The 23668-nt window shown below is 35.1% G+C and overlaps 2 protein-coding genes across 2 annotated transcripts in view; both read left to right on the forward strand.

Moving 5' to 3' along the window:
- LOC140441022 (uncharacterized) overlaps positions 1–23668 on the forward strand; it is a 205850-nt gene that overhangs the window by 46832 nt on the left and 135350 nt on the right. The window lies entirely within an intron of this gene.
- Positions 17570–21117, forward strand: LOC140442075 (uncharacterized). The gene is made up of 3 exons (XM_072533148.1): positions 17570–18477; positions 18661–19051; positions 21070–21117. Exons 1-3 carry the CDS (start codon positions 17570–17572, stop codon positions 21115–21117), a joined length of 1347 nt encoding a protein of 448 aa, XP_072389249.1.

A 23668-nucleotide genomic window follows, 5' to 3' on the forward strand; every position in this document is an offset into this window, starting at 1 on the left:
CATAGATAAGTAATCACTCTGGTTAATTAATAATAAAATCAACGTCAAACACGGACAATTTAAATAATATCGTAAAGGATAAAATCTTTGATCAAATCGCTTTACCATCTACTAAGCCGCCTAAAGCGCATACTTATATTGCAGATAAGCAAAATCATTTTAAAACTCATGCAAAAAACAATACTATATTTTTCGCTATATCAAATCCTATAATTATCACCCCCAATTTCAAATCAGTAACCCTTAGCATAGCTAACCCTTAGTAATAATTCGTCCTAACTATTTTTACCTCTACCCAAGAACAGACATTCGTGGACAATGCAAACTAAAAATCTTTCTTTGATTTTTGTTACCGTAGCAGACCCGGATACTACAGACGTTGTTTATCACCTACGACTACTCACAAAGACACAGTGTAGTATCTACAGTGCAAAAATACCGCGAATGTATACACAAACACCGCTAATCCGCCAAAGATAATTAAAACTCGTACGAGAAACAACTAAACCGCGTGTGCATACCGCCCATGAACGGAAACCTGTGTATGTGAATACCGCGAGTGTATACAATAGTAATATTGGTTAGCTTTTATTAACTTGATTTAGCTATTGTCTGTATAAAATTTAATCAACTCTCCTAATTATTTTGAACTATATCTATGATACAGTTCTAAAGCCCTAAAATGATTGATTGATGAAATGATGAAAAAAAAACAAAGAACACGAGTCCTGGATTGGATAAAATTAAATAGCAATGATACAACATCTCCCGAAAACTACCAAACTTTTATCATGTAATCAATAATTGATCAATTTTACGACGTAATTTCTGTACCAATACTAAAACCAGGTAAAAATTTTAATTTTATGCAACTATATCTTCTTGCAACTTCTCTTATGTTCTGCATATTAAATAAGCTAGAAGGAAAGTTAAAACACAGATTGAAATAGTGGGTAGTGTTGCAGTTTCTCAACCTTATGCATATAATAATTAACTATTAAATAGAAATTATTTCAACAGGCTACCGCCAACCCCATCTAACTGTGGGTAGTAAGAATTAAATTAACGAGCTCACCATTTACAAGTATTAAGCCGCATACATTGCCGCTTTCACCTACAGTACTGGCGCTGAGAGTCGCCCCCTATATAGATTTCCGGCGAGCAGTCATCCGGAAATGCATGTTGATATCTCAAATCACTTTGATTCCTGAGCTGCCCCGACACAGTGTTGTACTTACGTGTGGGATAGCCCAGCTATTGCCGGCAACATTTCACGTGATAAAGTACATCCTGGGATGCGAGGATGTGCGTGAGGTGATTGAGGGTCTGAGTGCTACACAGGAGTTGGCTTGTGTAGGATCAAGTGGGACGTATGAAAGAAAACAACCATACTGGTGGAACGAGCGGCTTGAACATCTGAGGACAAATTGCATGAGAGTAAAAAGGGAGTGTAAGAGGTTAAGAATAGTGCAAGTAGAAGATTTGGAAGAGAGAATAAATAAATTAAAGCGAATGCAGAATGAATACACGAATGAGATAAGAAGATCTAAGAGAGAAAGGTGGAGTAACCTGCTTCAGGATTTCGAAAGGGATATCTGAGAGCAGGGCTTCAAGATTGTCTATACCGAATTGAACGGGAAAAAAAGACACCCTACCCCATGCCTGAGGAGGAGAAACTTCGTTTAATACAGGAACTCAGGTAGAGGATAGACGTGAAAGAGTTACTGGTTTCGTACAGGCAGAACCTCTTACTTAGTTGGAACTCGGCAAGGCTGTTGGACGGATGGAGATCCGAAAGGCATCTGCCATAGATAGAGTCATGCCGGAGACAGTAAGACTCGTCGCACTAAGATACCCACAGGTTTTTCTGAGATTGCTAAACAAACTGCTTGAACAACTGCAGTTTCCAACACCGTTGAAAGACGCTAAGGTTATCCTTATCCCGAAAGGTAGAGGTGAAGAGGAAGAGTTGCGGTTTCGGTCAATTTGCCTTCTTTGTACAGTAGCTAAGTTGTGAAAGGCCGCCTTGAGCAAGAGCTGGAGGAAAATCATGCATTGAGCGACCGCCAATATGGTTTTAGGGCCAAAAAGTCTACCATAGATGCGGTCACAGAAGTAGCATCTTTAGTCACGTGGGATACAAAGAGATGGGTGGCCCTCATCCTGCTTGACGTCAAGAATGCCTTTAACATGGCATCATAGGAAAAAATTATGTCCAGGCTGAGAGAATTGGGCGTTAGTGAGTACCTTACTCCCTTTCTGGTAGGCATATGTTATATTGAGGTCATCGTACGTGCAGAAAGCAACAGGAAATAACAAATAAACTTCTTTCAGACTTTATAAGATACTGATAACTTGTCATTCACTTTCCTAACACTGTTTATTTGATCTTATACCTTACTTAAACTTGAAAGTCTTCTACGAGATTTTACACAATAAATACTCATTTATTTCTGATTTAACGAAGTTTATATGGAGGTCTCATTCACTTATATAGTTTAGAACAAACCGTAGTATTGGTCTCTATAGTAGATACGTATGTTGTCCGATTTATAAATAAATTTCATTACTTCCTATTTTCTATTTTTATCCTACACTTTGGCATTTCTATATATCTAATATCCTCTCTGGCATTATTTTACCGTATTTCCTTGTATTTTATTTATCACTTCTTCTCGGCATTGAATGTAACAGACATGTGTCTTGATATGTCGAACTACAATTCTCATTTCTATATTTCCCTTTACATCAAAATTCGTATTTCGAGGATGGTTTCTTTATAGTTTGTCTTCTTATTTATTTACTAGGTACAGTTTTTTGCTATATAGTTAATAATATCTCGGCCTTACAGCTTATATCGTGATTTTTCTGTTTTCGATAATGTCTTAGCATTTTAAAGATTTTAGAATGTTATGGTTTTTTACATAAATAAATAAAGCTTAATAAAAATACATAAAACTCTCTTATAACATGTAGTTAAATAATAAATTAACTGGTAAAGTAACAAGGACTGGTATTGTCAGTATTCGATTCATCCTAATCGCCGCGCCATGTATCGACAGAGGCCCGTCGATGGGTCCGCCGTGGCCGAGCGGGCCCAAACGGGCCCATTAAGGTGCGTAATGGCCGGCGACCGGTTAAGACGGGACGCGCAGAAATGCATCGATTAGACATAACGTAGTCGGTCGCGAGACACAAACTACAGACTCCGAGTATAATCGTTGGGGGCGGCAGGGTGCTATACTCTACCACCCCGAACCGCCACCCACCCTTTGCTGTTCGCGTTGCCGACCCCCGACTCTCGCTACATCAGCGTCCCCGATGATGCCGGCCTTTGCATTCGGTGTTAAGCAAGGACGGATCCTCCGAGGGTATGTTTAGAAAAACACTAATATGTAACACTATTTAGTTTTAAAAGTCCCAAAATGTACTGCTGATTGATTTAATTCAAGGATTAGTGGAATAAATTAACTCTAGAACACTAACCTTAATTTGCACTAACCATTCGTAATATTTACGTTTTTTTTTTAATTCCAAAAAAGTAAAACAAAAAATTAAGATGAAATTTTAATTAAATTTTTAAATGAACAAAGAAACACTTATATGCCTAAAATATGTAAATAAAATTCAAAATTTATTTATTTACGTCACAGGTAACGCAACAACGAGCACAGTGTTCTGCACAAAATTCGTTTGCAGTGATTGCAATGAAGTCATTCTTTTTTTTTTTTGGAGGGATAGATCTAGCGTGTAGTACGTTTGTTAGAAGGTTGAATGAGGTGAGCAACTTCCAAAGGAATTTGAATTAAATCGCTAATCAGAAGCTTCACTGAGCGTTGCAAAGTCGGCATCGCAAAACGCTTTTCAAGCCATAATCTTGTGAGTTGTTGATGTAGATTTAACATAAAAGCCTTTCTCGTGATTGGTTCCTGATTATTTCTTGATAAATTATAATAATATATGGTCCAAGAGTTTATACACGGTATTTGATCATACCGTAGAATATAAAATGCGGCCATCTTCGAGTTTTCGGGAGCAACTTCGGTGGCCATACATTTTTTCGAAAGTGTCCACACCACCCTTTGTTTGGTTATAAAGCAATATTATTTCTGGTTTTTTAGTAGTTGGACCAACAACTGAACCTTTTTGCATTGTCGATAGAACTAGAACGATTTTGTTCTTTTTAAATTTGTACGACACTAATGTCTTTTCTCGGTCAAAACAAAATCTTGAATTTCCGAAATCTCTGTTTTTAACATTAATTATTACAGGGGGTATCTCTCGTTTATTTTGCCGCAAAGTACCAATACTTGTAAGGTTGTAAGGAGGCTTCAAAAGAGTATCCGTAAGGTTCACTGAAGTGAACCAATTTTCCATTGTAACGTTTCGGTAACTTCCGTAAATAGTTTCAGTTAACTTTTTAACATAGTATTCTCCTAGAGCTCCTAGCGCCATCGTGCTCGAAAAATCGCGCGTGTTTTAAAGACCTCAATATCCACTTATACTTTAATATACTATTTATTAGTAAATAACATTGTTAAAGAGATCAGTCAATATTTATAGGAACCATGGAAATCCTAGGAACCATGGCAACCCTGTAATGTAAGCCACAAACGAATCTTGTATCTCTTCTTTGGTTTTGCGCAGCTCACGTCTATTGTTATCTTGGGCGTACAGTATATTGCGAGGTACATTCAGTGTGGGACCAGTATTCTAACGTTGCATTTTCTGCACTTTGGAGCATACTTATATTCCTTTAACATTCAAATTTGCTTTTATTAAAATTTGATTTATCTACTTATAATTTTTTTTGAAGTTATACTTCTATACGCGCGCTCCACGTTGGAAATTTGTATGGGAGTGAATCGGTGAAATCATTACATATGTAAGATAATGAGTAAGAGAGAGACAGAAGATATATTTTCTCTCTCTTCCTCTCTCGAATTTAAATATGTTCCTTTTGTATATATATTTAATATTATATATTATATATATATATATATATATATATATATATATACATATAATGTTATATATATATATATATAATAAAATATTTATTAATATTATTATTTGTGTGATATGTTTTGTATTATTTATTAAATGTTCATAATTATATTAGTCTTTTGTATTTCAAAATAATAATCTCAATAAATCACTGTATGACCGAGAACTGTCAATTTTGAAATACGTCTGTATCATGTCCTCGGTAGTATAGTAGTCAGTATCCATGCCTGTCACGCGGGAGACCGGGGTTCGATTCCCAGTCGGGGAGGAATTTTATTAATATTATTACATGGTAAATTAAACATATGCGTAAGTAGAAAAGTTGTGTATATTATTGTCATTTTTAAATACTTATGAATATTGCATTTTAATTTGTATTGTATTATTATATTGAATTATGTTGCAGTGTATTGTATTGTATTTTTATATTATTAACAAAATAAACAATGAATTTTAGTGCAGAGTATGTGTAAAAAAATTTTTGCATTCAACTCCTTTCATACATATAGGAAAATAAAAATATATATTTTCATCAAAATATCGATTCAATCCTTCATTTACTATACTCCTACTACAGGTCAAATGTTGTTTATTAATTGTTAGTAAGTTGTTATTAATTCTGTTTCTCTTTCTGCTATGTCTTACCTGTAGCATTACATATGTAATGATTGTGCAGATTGACTCCCAAATAAATTTGTAACGGCCAATGCGTGTATAGAAGTGTAACTTCTACCGGCAGTCCCACTGGACTGCCACACCCGTTTTTTTTTTTAATATATATTAATATATTATACTCGTATACAAAACTATAATTTTGTTATCTTTTACGAAAAAAATTTTTGTTTTTTTCCAGATATTTTCTTGATATTTTACCTGACTCTACATACTGAAGTAAAACAACACTTGTGTACTGCTTCTAATATCATTTGTTATTTAGAAAGTTTTTTATATTTAGAGTATCATTTCGTCAAGTTATATATCGTTGTTTATATACCGACAACTGTGCTTTGGGTTTTTGTTTTTTATTATTTTATTAACAAAACCCTCAAAAGTGATTCTATGCTCAAAAAACACATCTGAACCGTTCACGCTTACGTGAATAAACATCCCATACCCCATACATCATCCCTCATAAAAAACAGCGAGAACTACGTCCTTGTTTGCATCCGTTGTGCCGATAAGGACGAAGGACGAAGGCGATGCTCCTGTTGGGAAAAGTGGACAGTGCAGAAGAGAACGATGGAATGAATGAGGAGAGTGCTGGGATGGCACTGATATGGAGGCATAAATCTTGAAAGTGATGAGTTATGAGGGAGGTGATATTGACTACGATTTCTGTATGAAGGGCAGAAAATAAAGTGTGAAACGGCTTTTTCGAATAGAATATTTTGATAAACATAAAATTTATTTTTCCAGTTTGTATTAAAATCTGTTTAAATGAATGTCATACAATCAATGTTACGCAATAAACTGTTTTGTCTTCGTCTTCATCTAGCTTTATATTAAGCAAAACACATTAATTAATTAATGATATCTTGCAGTAAGACTCCTTTCTTGTAGTTTTAAATCATCTCATTTTTATCTTCATCAATCAATGTTAATATAGTTCAAACTTCTGGCTTCCGGTACCGTTTTTGTTCGTTGAGTGTACCATGCGAAATATGTTTCAGATATGTCTTTGTATCCGTTGTATTTCCCGTGTGTCCATTGACTATTATATCTTTCTTTTGCGATATTATTTCTAATATAGTAACATTCATAAATAATATTAGTAATATTTTACATTGCGTTATTGTTAAATTCTTATTTATATACGAAAAAACTGATATGTTATTGTACACACTTATGACAAATAAAATTTCCAACGTTTTATTTACTAATTTATGTTATTCTGTAATTTGAATTGTTTTTCATTAGAACCGAAGACACACGTAGTGTGTCAAGTTTAATAAAGTACCTGAGTTTGCATAATTGCAAATAATCCAAGCGTGGCTTTGCTTACTCAAGCACACCAAAGCTGACCGATATCGTTATAGGCAAGAACGATTACAAAAAGGACAGAAGCAATATTAACTCACATTACAAAGATTGCTATATGGAATTTTGAGCTCAAAGCTCACTACACATAGAATTAAAGGAAATTTTTTCCGGTTTTTAAAACTCTATCGAAAACAAAACTCTATCCGTCCAGACTCTGCATTGTTCTTTGTGACCACTACACTCTCTTCTTTCTCGTGTCAAAATCATACAATTGGTTTGACCAATCTCGGTGATCGTGTGTCAATAGCCCTAATGTGTTTTATTATATTTGTGGGTGTTTTGTGGTTGTCTTCTTCTTCTTTATGTGCCGTGTTCTACCGAAGGTTGGCGACCATCAAACGATAGGTTTCTCTATTTTGTGCCGCATGTATTATGTTCGCAGCTTCTGGTATTTTAAACCATTCTCTCAAGTTTCTCAGCCAGGATTTCTTCTTTCTGCCCAAACCTCTTCTACCTTCAATCTTGCCTTTTACGATAAGCTGTAGCAGACTGTACTTATCATTACGGAACACATGGCCCAGGTATGATGCTTTTCTCCTTTTAACAGTTGTTAACAATTCCACCTCTTTACCCATTCGTCCTAATACCTCTGTGTTGGTCACTCTGTCTCTCCAAGGCATTCTCAGTATGCGTCGATACAGCCACATTTGTGGTTGTAAAATAGGGAAATATTCTATTAAATTTGTAGAAACTGTGTACTTTTCATATTTTGGTATAAAACTTGGCGATCAAGACAAGGCATGGATTCTTCATACTGTTTGTGAAACTTGTTTCGAGACATTGCGACTGTATTTAACAGGTAAAAAGAGAGCTATGTCTTTTAGAATACCGATAGTCTAAAGAGAACCATCACATCATGTGGATGATGGTTACTTTTGTCTGATTAATATATTATATGTGGCTACTCATTTAAGAACAAGAAATCTATTGTTTATCCTAACTTACCCTCTGCTATTAGACCAGTAATTCATAGCGACACTATGCTCCTCCTACTGTTCTAAAATATGTTAGTGATGATTAGACTTCCGCAAATATGCAAATAAAAATGTAGAAAATATGCGCATAAATATGCACGTGTTTACCCGAAAATATGCAAATATTTTACAAAATATGCATACAAATAAATAAAAAAATCGTAAAATAGTAACAATTTTATTTAAACAAAAAAGTGTACATAACTAAATATTTCCTACTATTCATTAAGATTTACATTTATTTTAAGTAACTATATCATTTTTAAGTATGCATAAACTTATTTAGAATTATGGTAACAATAAATGACCAAGTGGTGTTCAAAATTTTCTAACAAAAACTTGTGGCTTCTGTCTGAGTACATATATTTCTATATGGAAAAACTTCGTTCAACATCAACTGATGTAACGGGAGCATTTTTCAAACTAACCAAAACATTTGGTTCTAAATTAATTGTTTCCGAAATATTTCCAGCTAGAATACTGAACACTTCAGAAAGAATATGGTAACCTTTATTTTTTTCCATAGTATCTTCAAATTTTTTTAAAATATCTTTTCCAATATTACCTCTAACGTTCCGACAACATGGCGCAAATTCGTTTATTAATGCTGTACTTTCGAACAATGACAGTTTTGGTGATTCTAACTGAGTAATTGTTTTTTGAACAAAACTAAAATTTGATTTTATAAATGAAAGTTCTTGTTGAAGCAAGTTACTCTGAAAAGTTTGTTTAGAATCCGAAAGAGATTGGGAACTTTCATCTGTTAACGTATCAATTATGTTCTTTATTTTAACAAAATGATCTGCATAAAAATTAGCTGCTTCTAACCATGTTCCCCATCGCGTTAAAATAGGTTGTGGTGGAAGAGGAATGTTAGGTAGCATTTCTTTATAAAGTTGAATTCTTATATGAGATTTAAGAAATACTTTTTTGACACTGGATATCATGGTATTTACAAGAGGAAACTTGTTTCGTATTTCCTCTGCAACTCTGTTTAATCCATGCGCTACACAAGTAACATGTATTAAATCTGGGAAAAATATTTTTAAATTTTGTCCTGCTTTCACCATATAAGGAGCAGCATCCGATAAAATAAGCAGTAATTTATTAGAAGGAATAGTTGTCGGAAGAAAAAAAGTTGCTAATGTTTCTTGTATAAAACGCGAAATTGTTAAAGCATTTGTTTTCTCAAGTTGCTGGCATGAAATAAGATGAGATTTTGGTAAGGTATCTTCTTTAAGAACACCAATCAATAAATGAGCAATATACTTTCCTGAGGAATCAGTGGTTTCGTCTACAGATATGTAAAAATAATTATCTGCAATTTCTTCCTTAATATTAATTAACACCGACGAGTATAGCCCGTTCACATTATTTCTTCTTAGAGACCGATCACTTTGAACATTAAGTTTGCAATATTTTTTTAGAAACGAACTAAAATTTACATTTGCTAATTTTGAAAGCGGTATGTTTGCAGACACTAATGCGCGACACAAGTCTTCATTAAAAGTTTCTTGCTCATCTAATTTTTTTGAAGTAGATTGAAAACATTTAGCCATTGAAGTTTGATGTTTTCCTCCTATTTTTCCTTTTTTTTGCAATGTGTGAAGCAGTTCTCACATGTTGGTCTATCTGAAATTTCTTCTCACATGCTATCTATAAATAAAAATAAAAACCTTTATTTTAACCCAACCTTTAAAATATAAAAATATACAAGGTGTTTTTGGTTAATCAAATAACTGGTTTGGAAAAAAAAAACACTCGCTAAGTGTTTTAAATGCAGTATTAATCCACAAATTAGTTTTTGTTACTAACCATTAGTACATCATATAACTTATTTTAAAATTCAACAAAAGTTTTTTTTTGTTAATTCAATTACAATAAAAATAATTGTGTTTTAGAATAGCTGACTTCATAAAAAAAAGTAAAGGTGAAAAATTTTTCTAAATACACACCATTGTATTGTACCATGGACAATTTTTTCTCACTAAAGGAAGCTATTTTTCATTTAAAAACAACCTACGAGTACTAAGTTTCAAGTAAATACGTTTATTGGTTTTAAAGTTATTGTTGTTATTAACTAAACGAATTTAATTTTTTTTTAATTTTAACACCCTGTATCTCGAAAAGTAAATAAGTTTGACCCCTCATTAACTATATCGTTTTGTTCAATTTTTCGAGAAGTATCTACAGTCAAACGTTGTAAGTGTCATTTGGAAACACCCTGTATGTATGAAATATTAGATATTTAATAGAAAATATTAGATACTTACAATTTTGCCACAGACTGAACAGTAGATTTTTCCCATATCCATAGACAGCTCTTTATAAGGTTTAATCCAAGTTGAAGCACTGGTTGTTTTAGGCATTATAAAATCACAATCTTCCTTTTTGTTACGCACAACGAGTGTTTACGCTTTGAATATCAAAACAAAAATGATTTACAAATCTGAGCATCAAATTAGAAATGTTTAGGTACCTAATTCAATAAACTGGGAGATTTTGGAAAATCCCTAAATTAGGAACAAAACTATTAGCCGTTTACCTGCTGTTAAGATACAATAAATTGTAGATAGATTTGGGGATTAGATCATAAAATGCAAATGAGCGAACCCTTAGCGATTATCCAATAACTGAATGCCTCAGTGACCGAGACTTTCTAAGAATGTTGAGGGCTACTTAAATTGATCTTCTTTGAAATTGTAAATGTTTTGTACCCGTAGAGATTACGTACTTAGATCATTTCTTGATTAAAATGACTACAAAATTTTATACAAGAATTGAAATAAATTGGTATGTTTAAAAATTTTCAAATACAGTATAAAAATCTGAACTTTTATGCACTTTATGCAAACTTTTATACAAATATGCCAAAATATGAAATATTTGCATAAAATATGCACAATATGCAAAATATGCAATATGCATATTTGCCGAAGTCTAGTGATGACTGTGACTGTAAAAGTAATGACAATGAGAACAATGTATGTCATGAGTCATATGAACCTGATAAAGATCGCTCACCTAAACTTTTTACTAAAGAAGAATTAAATGATTGTAATTAGAAATTTAAATCTCCCAAAGGATGTTGCATAAGTTCTTGGATCCAGATTGAAATCAAAAAATCTCCTCGCTTGCGACGAGTGTTACTTTTTCTTTTTATTATCTTTGGACGATTTTGAAAAAAATGCAGCAAATCCTAATAACGTTTGAAAAAAAGTTTTACACTCTTTAATATGTTCCACCGATTGTTGTAAAACCAAATTGAGTCTATGCGCATAACAGTGAAAAAAATTGCATCTTGATACTTACCGTTAATCAGTTTTTGTAGGCCGTTGTGTTGCCCACTCATTACAGTTACACCATCGTAATACTATGCAATTAGTTTATTTCCACACTGAAATTCGTTTAACACACTGAACAGAATTTGCGATAGCGGCCCCGCTGAACATTAACAAATTTCAAAAATCTTTCACAAACATCACCGTCGGGGTAAACGTATTTAAATACAACAGAAAGTTGTGAGTGGTTTGAAATATCAGTGCTTTCATCCAATATAACAGCTACAAAACTTGCTTCGGTAATTTCTGACTTTATTTCATCAATCATAAATGTAGATATGGCTTCAATAATATCGTTTTGTACATCACTTGAAACTCCCGAAAAAAAAAAACAGTTGTTGTTTCTAGATGTTGGCAAAATGTTTGATCTTTTTTGGCAATTCATGCTAACAATTCCCTGTAATTGCCTCGATTGTTAGAGGTATCGTCCTCAAAATGGCCCCGAAACGCTAATTATTGTTTGGCCAAAAAACATACTACATCTATAAGTATGCTAACAATATATTTATTTTTTTAACAGTTTCAATATGTTTATCAATATTTGCGTTAAACGCTTCCCTGTACTTTTGAAACGCATGTTCATTTGGCAGAATGCTCAAGTCTGTAGGCGGCTTAACGTGCACAATGAACTGCTGTTCTTTTCTACTGGTCAGCGTTGTCATGTAAATTATTAATATAGAAAGTAACTAATTATCTTTAATCACAGTGTAGCAGCAGTGTTACTGTTACAACTGTTATCATTTCTCAGAATTTAGTGCCAAGAATTTTGGTATTATATTATCATCATCATCATCATCATCATCAATGGCGCTACAACTCTTCGTGAGTCTTTGCCGCGTTTACTATTGCCTTCCATGTTTGTCGGTCCTGTGCCAGTAATTCCCATTGTCGCACTCCCATTTTCTCTAGATCTTCATTGACTGCATATTTCCACCTTTTTCTAGGCCGCCCTATAGACCTTCTTCCCTCTGGCCTTTCCCAGAACACATTGTTTATAAGGCGATTATCGTTACTGCGTATCACATGTCTGCCCATCTGAGTCTATTGGCCTTTATATATCTGACTAGATTTTCTTTTCCGAATAGAGGCTCTAGCTCGTTATTGTATCTGCCCCTCCATTCGTTTGTCACGCTGTCTATGCAAGGGCCATATATCATTCGAAGAATTTTACGTTCCCACACCAGCAATTTATTTATTTCTCTTTTTGTTAGCGTCCATGTTTCGCTTCCATATGCGACTGCTGGTCGTATTATGGTCTTATATATCCGGATTTTTGTATCTCGTGAAAGAAGTTTTGACTTCATTAGATGTTGCATTGCAAAGAAAGATATGTTTCCTGTCATTATTCTCGTTTCAACTTCTCGCTCTAATTTGTTGTCACTTGTGATTTTTGCTCCTAGATATTTAAATTCTTTAACCACTTCGAAGTTGTGATCATTTATAATAATGTTTTGCCTTATTCGCCGTCGTTCTTGTTTTGAGACGACCATGTATTTTGTTTTGTCTTCATTTATTTTTAAAACAATGTTTAATGCAGCTTCTTCAAAGCCCGAGAAAGTATCCTTAATTTCTAATGTTGATTGTGCTACTGGGTCGACGTCATCGGCAAACGCGAGTATGATTTTTGCTCCCCGAGCAGTTATGTCTGGTTTGATTTTTGGATATATTTTTCGCATGACATATTCTAAGGCCACGTTAAACAACAATGGGGACAACGGATCTCCCTGTCTTAGTCCAGAATTTACGCAGAAAGCATTTGATATTTTTCCCCCTATTCTAACTTGTGCAAAAGAGTTACTTACACACATTTGTGCTACCGCAGCTAGTTTCTTGGGTACGCCGAGCTCGATCATTGCCTTCCATAATGTTGCACGATTAATTGAATCATAAGCCTGTTTGAAGTCTATAAAAATCTGATGCACGTCGTGATTATATTCCCAATACTTTTCAAGCATTTGTCTTATTGTAAATTATATTATAGTAGTACAAAACACCCACACGACATTTTATAACTGTTATGCATTGAATAGTCCTATAAAAGACCGTTGTAATCTACAACTACAAAAACTCTGCTTTCACGCATTTACAAATCGAGTATAGCAGGGCAAATACGAGATAATTTGTTTTAGGTCTGAAGCACAATCGGTGGAAAATATCATCATCTGCTGGCTGAAGATAACTAGACATAAAAGAAAGACAGTTAAGATTTGATCTTTTAACTACGTACATCTTTAGCATCGTCTGTTTTGACTTGCAATTCTTAGAAGGTACAGATTAAAACAAAAATCTGGATTTTGGTTTCGTCAATAGAAATTTTTCTACTTTCGTGATTTATTACTAGATATATTTTAGAACTATAATAAAATTCTCTGTGAAAAGTAAAAGAAAATAAAAATGAACTGTTTCTTTTATTGTTTAGTTTATAACATATTAACAAAAACACCCTTTGTAGCAGACGGAAGTCCTAAAGTTGGAAAAAAGCCGTTCTAAATTCACTCCATATACAACAAAATCAAGCGGACGTTTTAATGAGCAGATAAGTAACCTCCATTTTAATCAATCGTGACACAACATCAAAAGTTTGAAGAGGATTGCGTGACTAAGAACAGTAGTTCTTTGAAATTGCTGGCACAAGTATGTCCCTCATGTATATGTAGGTATATGTATGTTCGTCCCGTGTCGTTCAAATATCTCTTCGGCTTGACGTTTGAAATGGATACTTCCTTCTGCTTTCTACTGCTGATAACGTGAGAAATGGAAGTAAAAAATTACGTTGAAATTTAATCGAGGGGTTTATTTTATCGAGCGAAAGTTTTAGAAATATTTGCTGATATTAACAAAAGTGGTTGAGCATAGGTTAGTAACAGACTGTATTTTTACCTACTTTCAATCTATCTGTCTGTTAGTCTTAAGATATTACATGTTCCATTCCTTTTGCTTCTTCATTTTTGAAGTTATACTTCTATACTCCCATACAAATTGGAAATTTTACTGCAGAGTGTGTAAAAAATTTTTTGCATTCAACTCCTTTCATACATACATGAAAATAAAAATATACATTTTCATCAAAATATTGATTCAATCCTTCATTTACTATACTCCTATTACAGGTCAAAAGTTGTTTATTAATTGTCAGTAAGTTGTTATTAATTCTGTTTCTCTTTCTGCTATTTCTTACCTATAGCATTACATATGTAATGATTGTGCAGACTGACTTCCAAATAAATTTGTAACGGTGAATGCGTGTATAGAAGTGTAACTTCCACCGGCAGTCCCACTGGACTGCCACACCCGTTTTTTGTTGGGGTTTTCATTTAATTCTTGTCATACCACTGGCGAAGCGTCCATGTAACAGTCGTCTCGCAAATAAATATTTTATGACTTCTGTGAAATAATTTTACTTACATTTTTTACCAATAGAAATATGTGTTAATAGTAATTTAATAAATAGTCAACTAGACACACGAAAATATTGACGAGTTTATGGGACTGGTTGCACTTTACCTTGTTACCACTTTTGTTTGTGGATACACGTTTAGCCTACGTTTCTATAATGTCAGGTTTATTTGATTTGTGATCAAATTCTGTATCATGGTGAAGTGAAGAAGCTACTAACACTATTTTATTTTTCTTCGGGACAAAGGACACCAAAGAAATGTCTTTTTTAAATCCGAAAATTGCGTGTGTTTCAGCTCTGTTTTTGGAATTCAAAAAGATTGTCGGTATTTCCCTCTTGTTTTTACGAATAGTTCCAACAGATGTTAACCGATGTTCATTAAGCAAATGTTCCATTAGCGGTATGCTGGTAAACCAGTTGTCGAATGTAATGTTGCGGTTAGTACCACGGATTGGAGTTACAAGCCTGTTTACTACATCAAACGGTCTATTACTAAATTGAAAAGGTCCTTCAGGCTGTGACCCAACATATACCTCTAAATTTAAAATGTAGAATGTTTTGGCATCCACTAAGGCAAATATTTTAATTCCATATTTGGACGGCTTATTGGGGATATATTGCCGAAAGGAACAACGTCCCCGAAAAGATTCTAATTTTTCATCGATCGTCAAGTATTGACTAGGAATAAAATATTGTTGACAATTGGATACAAATCGATCCAAAACAGCTCGTATAGCTGCCAGTTTATCTACTCTTTTTCGTTCTTCTCTATTTTCGATATTATCGAATCGTAGGCATTTTAAAAGTAATATAAATCTTTGCAGGGACATTGTTAGCCTGAAAATGTCAATTCCTGTTCCATCTGTAGCCCACAGATCCTCCAGATTTAACCTGTTGGCTTTATAAACGCCTGATAGATATAATAATCCGAAAACTGCATGAATTTCTTCTGCGTCCGTAGACTTGGTGATATATTTATGTTGGTCATTATAATTCTGAGCGACTAAACTGATTTTTTTATTAGTGCAGTGGACAATATCTTCCACAATAATATTATCCATGAATAATTCCCAGCAAGAAATGGGCGACTTGCAATATTTTGCATTATTTCGAACACCGGGAAGTAAAGTTATTAAATTTTCTTGTCGTGTTCTAACCGATTTATTAGGACAGTTCTTTGCCCATTTTGTTTTCCCATCCCGTCCGATAAAAAACTTAGATTGCCTTACTTTATTATCTTCAAACTTATTGTTGTCTTGAGAGGAATCTTCCGACGATGATTGATTTTTCTGATTAGAACTTCCAGGCTGACAATTTTCCACTGATTGAAGTTGGTTTTCTAAAACATCATCACTGGGACGAAGGCTAACCTGCTGACTTTCATTTTCAGATTCGCTTTCTGATCCTAACTCTGATCCAGTTAATTCATCCTGCCAAAGCTTCAAGAGAGCTTCTTGTTCTTTCTCCCAACTACACATATTTCTATATGTCTGAAATTAAAAATATCTAATCAATTTTCAATATTCCTACCAATTACATTATGTTTCTGTTAAAAAAATAAAGATAAATTGTGCTAGTATAAGAACTTACCTGTTAATAATTAACCGGTGTTGTGGGGTTAAAATTACCCAAAAACTAAATATTACTGCACTTCAACTGTGTGGTGGGGTTAAAATCAGCCAAAAGTCCAAAGAACGCGACACCACTCGTTCAAATCTTATTTATATACTGAAATTTATGATGCAATACAAGATCTGTTATATTATGGGAAGGGAAGGTACTCGTGGCGCCAGATGAATCTGGCGATGTTGCCACTATTTTAACAAGCGCTAATGAACGACGTGGGTGATTTTCACCCCACAACACAGTTGCCGGGTTAAAAGGCATTTTGATTATATTTTAAGCATTATAAGACACAGCATTCCATAAAATATAAATGTTATATGTTTATTTTCAAAAAAGTTATTAACATTTATAAAAAACCAAAATTTTTTACTTATTTTGTAACTTCCTAAGCAACAAAAAAGGATACCTATAAACATTTAGAAAACGCCATTTTGAAAGTTATAAGTATATGACTTATAAGTTTCTTTTCTTCTAAAATTTGTTTAAAATGCTTCACTTTTTGCTGATAGACGAAAAAAGCAAAAATGTTTCGTTTTTTGACCTTAATTTGTTAATAACTAATTAAGTCCAAAAAATCGACTGCAGGAAACATACAGGTTTTTTTTACAGAGGACCATACTACTCAAAACAATTATGGTTTGCCTGCCGGACGAGTTTCAAAAATAGGTTACTTTTTTTACTTACTTCTCTGGCCTATGACAGTGAAGTGAACGCTCGATGCTCGAATTTAAAATAAAATGCATTTATTTGGTCGCAGCGAGGCTCGGTGCTCGGCATCTCGTAGTGTCGATTGTAGTGTACAGTACTACTACGGACGGGAATCGAAAAAATAGTAAGCTGGAATACTATGGCCCAACTCCATGGTCCGATACCTGGCTCTAGGCTGGGCGATGCGCGTTGATGGTGAACGCTGGAATTTTTAAAGCAATGCATTTATTTTATGTGTCGATGATACTATGATACCATCCTTTGATACTGATACTATCGATACTATGATACCCTATCCTATGATACTGTCGATGATACTATGTATGTACTATGAGGGTGTAAAGCTAGTTCGCGTCCGTAGTAGAATACTACACGTGCACCCTGGGTAATGCTAAATGAACTAGCGCAATACGCAGCCAGACAATCTAGAATCTCTAGATCTCCTGGCAAGAACACATCACGATAAGATAATAGATATGCCTACAACTAACAATTTAAACGGATCTTCTCAGGACCAAGCGACAAAAGAACTCGGACCAAGCGTTCGAATCTGCCATTTAAATATAGAAGGTATTAGTAGAAGTAAGTGTGAGTACCTTCAAAAGGTTCTCATCGAAAATAATATCGACGTGGTCGCAATTCAGGAAACACATGTAGAAAACGAAGAACAAATTCTCGCTAGAGGAAGAATTCATGGCTATGATTTATTGGGTGCAACTTACCATCCAGCTTATGGAGTAGCAACCTATGTTCGAAACAAAATAGAAAATGCATACGTATGTTCTACATCAGACATAAATAACATTCATACGGTTACCATACAAATTGGCGAAATTACTATCAGCAATATTTATAAACCCCCGGCAGTCCTGTGGCCTCCGCATGTTATTCACGCCCACCCACACCCCTCAGTTTATGTGGGAGATTTCAACAGTCACCATGAACTCTGGAAGTATAGGCAAAGTGATCAAAACGGCGAGGCTTTGCTAAACTGGAGCGAAGAGGTTGACACTTATTTAGTCTTTGACGCTAAAGATCAGGGAACTTTTCGATCTGCAGCCTGGAAACGAGAATACAACCCAGACCTATGCTTTGTCTCCACAAATGAAAACAATCAACCCCTGGCAACTTCACGTACAGTACTCCCAGATTTTCCACATAGCCAACATAGACCAGTTGTAATAGAAATTGGCATCAAAATACCAATAATAACATCTTTTCCTCGACCTAGGTGGAACTTTAAAAAAGCAGACTGGACAACTTTTACTGAGAGATTGAACAAATGTTTGGGATGGATAACCCCAACACGTGAAAACTACATGAGATTTGTTGGCGCGGTTATCTCTACAGCGAAGAAAACTATACCCAGGGGATATCGTAAAGAGTATGTCCCAGGATGGGATGAAAAATGTGAGAAATTATATCAAGAATACAACGAAAGCCAAGACCGAGAAATTGCGGACGAACTACTGCACAGTTTGGATGCAGCCAGACGACAAAAATGGATGGAAACTGTGGAAAAACTAGACTTTAGTAAATCAAGCAGAAAAGCATGGTCCTTACTTAGAAAACTTGGTAGTAGCAGACACACAACTAGAGATAAAGTACCAATAGTTCCCAACAGAGTGGCCTCCCACATTGTAGCTACCTCAAGAGCACCTAGAGATCGTGACCACACCACCAAAGTAAAGCAAGAACTAAAAATACTGAAGTCTGAATGCCCGCTTACATCTCAATACTCTGAAGCGTTTACTCTAGAAGAAATTAACTCAGCAATATCAGAAGTCAAGTCTGGAAAGGCACCCGGCTTCGATAAAATTCATCCAGAATTTTTACTCCACTGTGCCAAATATGCTAGGAAATGGCTGGTTGATTTCTATACAGATATGATAAAATCAGGGGAAATCCCCCACTCACTAAAAAGGGCCTCCATTATAGCCATATTAAAACCGGGAAAGGCAAATGATCAGCCTCAAAACTACCGACCGATTGCACTGCTGAGCTGTGTCTATAAACTGTTGGAACGATTAATCTACAACAGAATTAGTAATAAGATATTTGAATTGATACCTATTGAGCAAGCAGGGTTCAGACCTAACCGCAGCTGCACAGATCAGATCCTATCCCTAACAACACATATTGAAGCAGGTTTTCAAAGAAAGCAAAAAACATCCGTTGCTTTCATTGACCTATCAGTTGCATACGACACCGTCTGGAGACAAGGACTAATCTGCAAACTAATCCGTGCCATCCCGTGTCAAAAGATAACTAGACTCATTGATAGCATGCTCACCGACAGACCTTTCCAAGTCACAATGGGCAACTCAAAAAGTGTCCAAATGAAGCTCAGCAATGGACTGCCACAGGGATCTGTTTTGGCACCCTTACTGTTTAATTTATACATCGCGGACCTACCTAGAACAAATTCGCAGAAATTTGGCTACGCTGACGACTGGGCCATTGCAGCAAGACATAATAACATGGCAGTTACAGAAACAATACTAACGGATGACCTTGCTATTATGGGAGAATACTTTCGCAAATGGAGGCTACGGCCTAATGCGACGAAAACCGAAGTGTGCTGTTTCCATCTAGATAATGCCCAAGCCAACAAAAAACTGTCCGTTCACTTTGAAGACAGACTACTAACTCATAACTCAACACCAAAATATCTTGGAGTGACTCTTGACAGAACTTTAAGTTTTAAAGAACACCTACAAAGAACGGCAGCAAAACTGAAAACGCGAAATAATATAATCCAAAAGCTATGTGGTACCACATGGGGGTCCTCAGCCTCCGTACTCAGATCATCTGCTATCGGACTTGTATACTCGACAGCTGAATATGCTTCCCCAGTATGGCTCAATAGCAAACACACGAAGATTATTGACACCCAATTAAACCAGACAATGTGAATGATTTCAGGTACAATTAGACCAACACATAACTATTGGCTTCCCATCCTGAGTCACATTCCACCGCCGAAACTACGAAGAAGTCACTCCCTTCTCAGAGAATATCGAAAAATACAGTCTAACCATCAACTACCCATCCACCATGATAGGCGTGATATCGAAATGAACAGACTGCGCTCCAGATATCCTGTCATGTTAAGGGCCACCTCCTTACATCACGAACATTTCGACCTCACCAACGCTTGGAGAAGACAATGGGAGCGCGACTCACCACAGGAAGCACAGCAAATGGCCTGTATCGATCAGAAACCGCCAGGCTTTGAACTGACCCGGAGTCCATGGACAACGCTAAACAGAATAAGAACAAGAAGCGGTAGATGTGCTGACAGCTTACATAAATGGGGAAAAGCCCTTACTCCGGAGTGTGACTGTGGTGCGCAACGACAGACCGTCCGTCACATTGTTGAAGAATGCCCCCGAAGGCGGTTCCCTGGAGTTTTTGACGAGTTCCTGAATGCGATCGAAAATGTTTTAGACTATATTAATGCATTAGATGTTCGTTTGTAATACTCCATGTAATGTTTTATATTGCTTTTTAAATATGTGTTCTTATTGTATGCCATACGATAAATAAATAACCATCCTATGGTCCGACCGAGGGTCAGCGCCTCGATATGAACGCACACTTAGAGACTTTAACTGTTTGGACTTACACGTAGATTCTATTGTCATCTTCATATTTCTAAAGGTTGCTATGAAAAGTTAAAAGTTATGTAGTTAGTATCTACATATGAGTCTTACTTTGTTCTTGTGATTAAATGTTTACATCAAGCAATAAACAGCAAGTTACTACTGGTTTTTTCTTCAATCATTTGCCTATAATTATTATAAACAAATCACCAGTGTGCTAATTATTCACAACCAACATTCTATCGTTGTATGTTCTGTTTTTATTGAGTGGTGTGTGTCAAAGAATGTGGCGTAGATATATGGCAGTACAACCTGTTTGGGATATGAACGTTGTGTTGTTATATATATAATCCTCGAATATCTGATTTCAGATTTCACTTAGTTACTATGTTGCTGAAAAATGGGGAAGAACGGAGTAAATGCATTTTTTTCTCTGTATCATTTAGGGTTCCTTATACCCAGTCGTTTTTGTTTTTTTTACTGCAAGAATTTATTATTTACTGCAAGAATTTAATGGCGTTAGCTCGTTCTCGCGGATTACCTTACTCGTCAATAGCACCAAAACAAAGATCACCCTTACAAATAAAATTGGACTTTGCGAATATAATCAGCAGGGGTATTTACTCTGTACTTGAGATTAGTCCTCTGTCAAATACTCTGGATTTCTGCATTCTGACTTATATTTCTAATTTGTTATAAAAAGTGTTGCAGATGTCCCGAAATAACGTATGACCGATGAAGCGTATACCAGGTATGTAAGCAGGTCATATTTACAGAGTTAGATGTGCAGTTATCTAGGACATATTTACAGAGGGGAAAAATACAACTTTCTACGAGTGATAATGGAAGGTAAAGTGGAAGGAAGAAGAGGTCCAGGAAGAAGAAAATACTCCTGGCTGAAAAATGTAAGAGACTGGACAGGCATGGACACACATTCGATACTAAGAATAGCTCAAGATGGATTTGCTGTAGTTATAGCCAACCTTCAGCAACTCCCTCTGGTATAAGTATTGTTTTGAGCATAAATATGTAGCTACTCCACAATCCAAAAATAATATTCAGGATGCATTAACAATGTCACATATAATACATCCTGCATACATAAAGTGACCAGCAAGGATGCACATTTTTTTACGCGCCGCCAATGATCGAATCCAAAATATCGAGAATTTATGATTGGCACGTGATTTCGGGTGTTTTTGACCAATTTGTACGCGTGATTTTGGACGACTAATTCCGTTTTTGGTTTGCTAGAGTATATAAAGTTCATTCGTTTAGCAAATTCCCATCTGTAAACATTCGTCCTCATTCGTCCAGAGGCTATTACTTACTTAATCAGTAGACCCATTTGTACCTTTCGGTGTTGGGCCGTTTAAAATACAATTCATTAAATAACAATATTTGACAGTCTTCTGAGGTACCGTAGCTCTTAATGAACTTTCTCCATTCCTTCCTATTGGATGCCATCTGTGTTGCTTCCTGCCAAGTCTTACCCTTACTCTGCAGTATCTGCGAGATGTCACTGTTCCATTCTTTAATGGGTCTTCCTCTTCTGTTCTTCCCTATTGGTTTGGCGTCCCACACTCTTTTTACTTGTCTATTATTGTCCATCCGGGTTAGATGTCCGAACCATGCCAATTTTTTCTCTTTGATTGACTCGAGTATCGGTTTGATTTTGAGTCTTTCTCTTATTTCTTCATTTCTGAATCTATCAGTTCTTTTTACTCCTATCGTTCTTCTGAGGTATTTCATCTCTGGTGCCTGAATTCTGCTCTGATGTCTTTTGTTTAATATCCAATTTTCTGCTCCATATGTCACTGTAGGTCTATATATTGTTTTGTATATTGTCATCTTGATCTTTGTTGATATTTCTTTGTTATTAAGGAATCCTCTATTTAGTGCTTGGAATAGTTTTCCTGTGTTTTCCATTCTGTTGTTAAGATCATCCTCGATGTCTCCTTTGTTGTTGATTACTGTTCCTAAGTATTTGTATGAATTTGTCTGTATTATTTTTTGTTGGTCTATCATTACTTCTATTTGATCTTCTGTCCCTTGTTTCCTTGATATTTTCATTATTTGAGTCTTCTCTTTGTTTACGTTTAAGTTGTATTTGCTTGCTTCTAGGTTCCATTTCTCTAAGTTGTATTTCAGTTTTTCTGCAGTTTCCGCAATTAATACTACGTCGTCTGCAAATATACACATCTCAGCGTTTATCATTTGCATTCTGTTCCAACCGATGCAGTATTTCTTGAATGTTTTCTTACATTCTTTCACTATCTCATCTATTACATTTATGAATAGTACTGGGCTGAGACTTCCCCCTTGTCTAAATCCTTGGGTTGTTTCAAATGGTTCTGACTGTATATTTAACATTGTTACTGTATTTGTTGTTTTCATGTATATACTCTTTGTTGCTTCTATCAGTTCTTCACTTACTTGTTTCTTCTTTAGGCTTTTCCATATATCTTTTCTTTTGACTGAGTCGAATGCTTTTTCCATGTCTATAAAGCTCAGATGTATTTCTTTATTTTTCTTTAAGGCTTTTTCTATTACTTGTTGCATGGTGAATATATGGTCTTGTGTGTTGTGTCCTTTCCTGAATCCACTTTGTACATCCTCTAATTTATGTTCTATTTCTTTTCTAATTTTCCTTTCTATTATGGTTTCGTATACTTTTGCTGCTACACATAGTAGTGATATACCTCTATAGTTCCTACAGTCTCTTGTGTTTCCTTTCTTGTATATAGGTATAATTACTGCATTTGTCCATTCTCTGGGTATTACTTTTCTCTTCCATATTAGGTTATATATGTATAACAATTTTTCTTTTGCTTTTACTCCTATATATTTCATCATTTCTGGTGCTACTTCATCGCTTCCTGGTGCTTTTCCAATCTTTATCTTTCTTATTGCTTCTTCCAGTTCTTCTTTTTCTATAGTTTCTGGATTTTCCGTGATTCTCATGGGTAC

Source organism: Diabrotica undecimpunctata, chromosome 5 (genome assembly GCF_040954645.1).
Source record: "Diabrotica undecimpunctata isolate CICGRU chromosome 5, icDiaUnde3, whole genome shotgun sequence".
Taxonomy (NCBI): domain Eukaryota; kingdom Metazoa; phylum Arthropoda; class Insecta; order Coleoptera; family Chrysomelidae; genus Diabrotica; species Diabrotica undecimpunctata.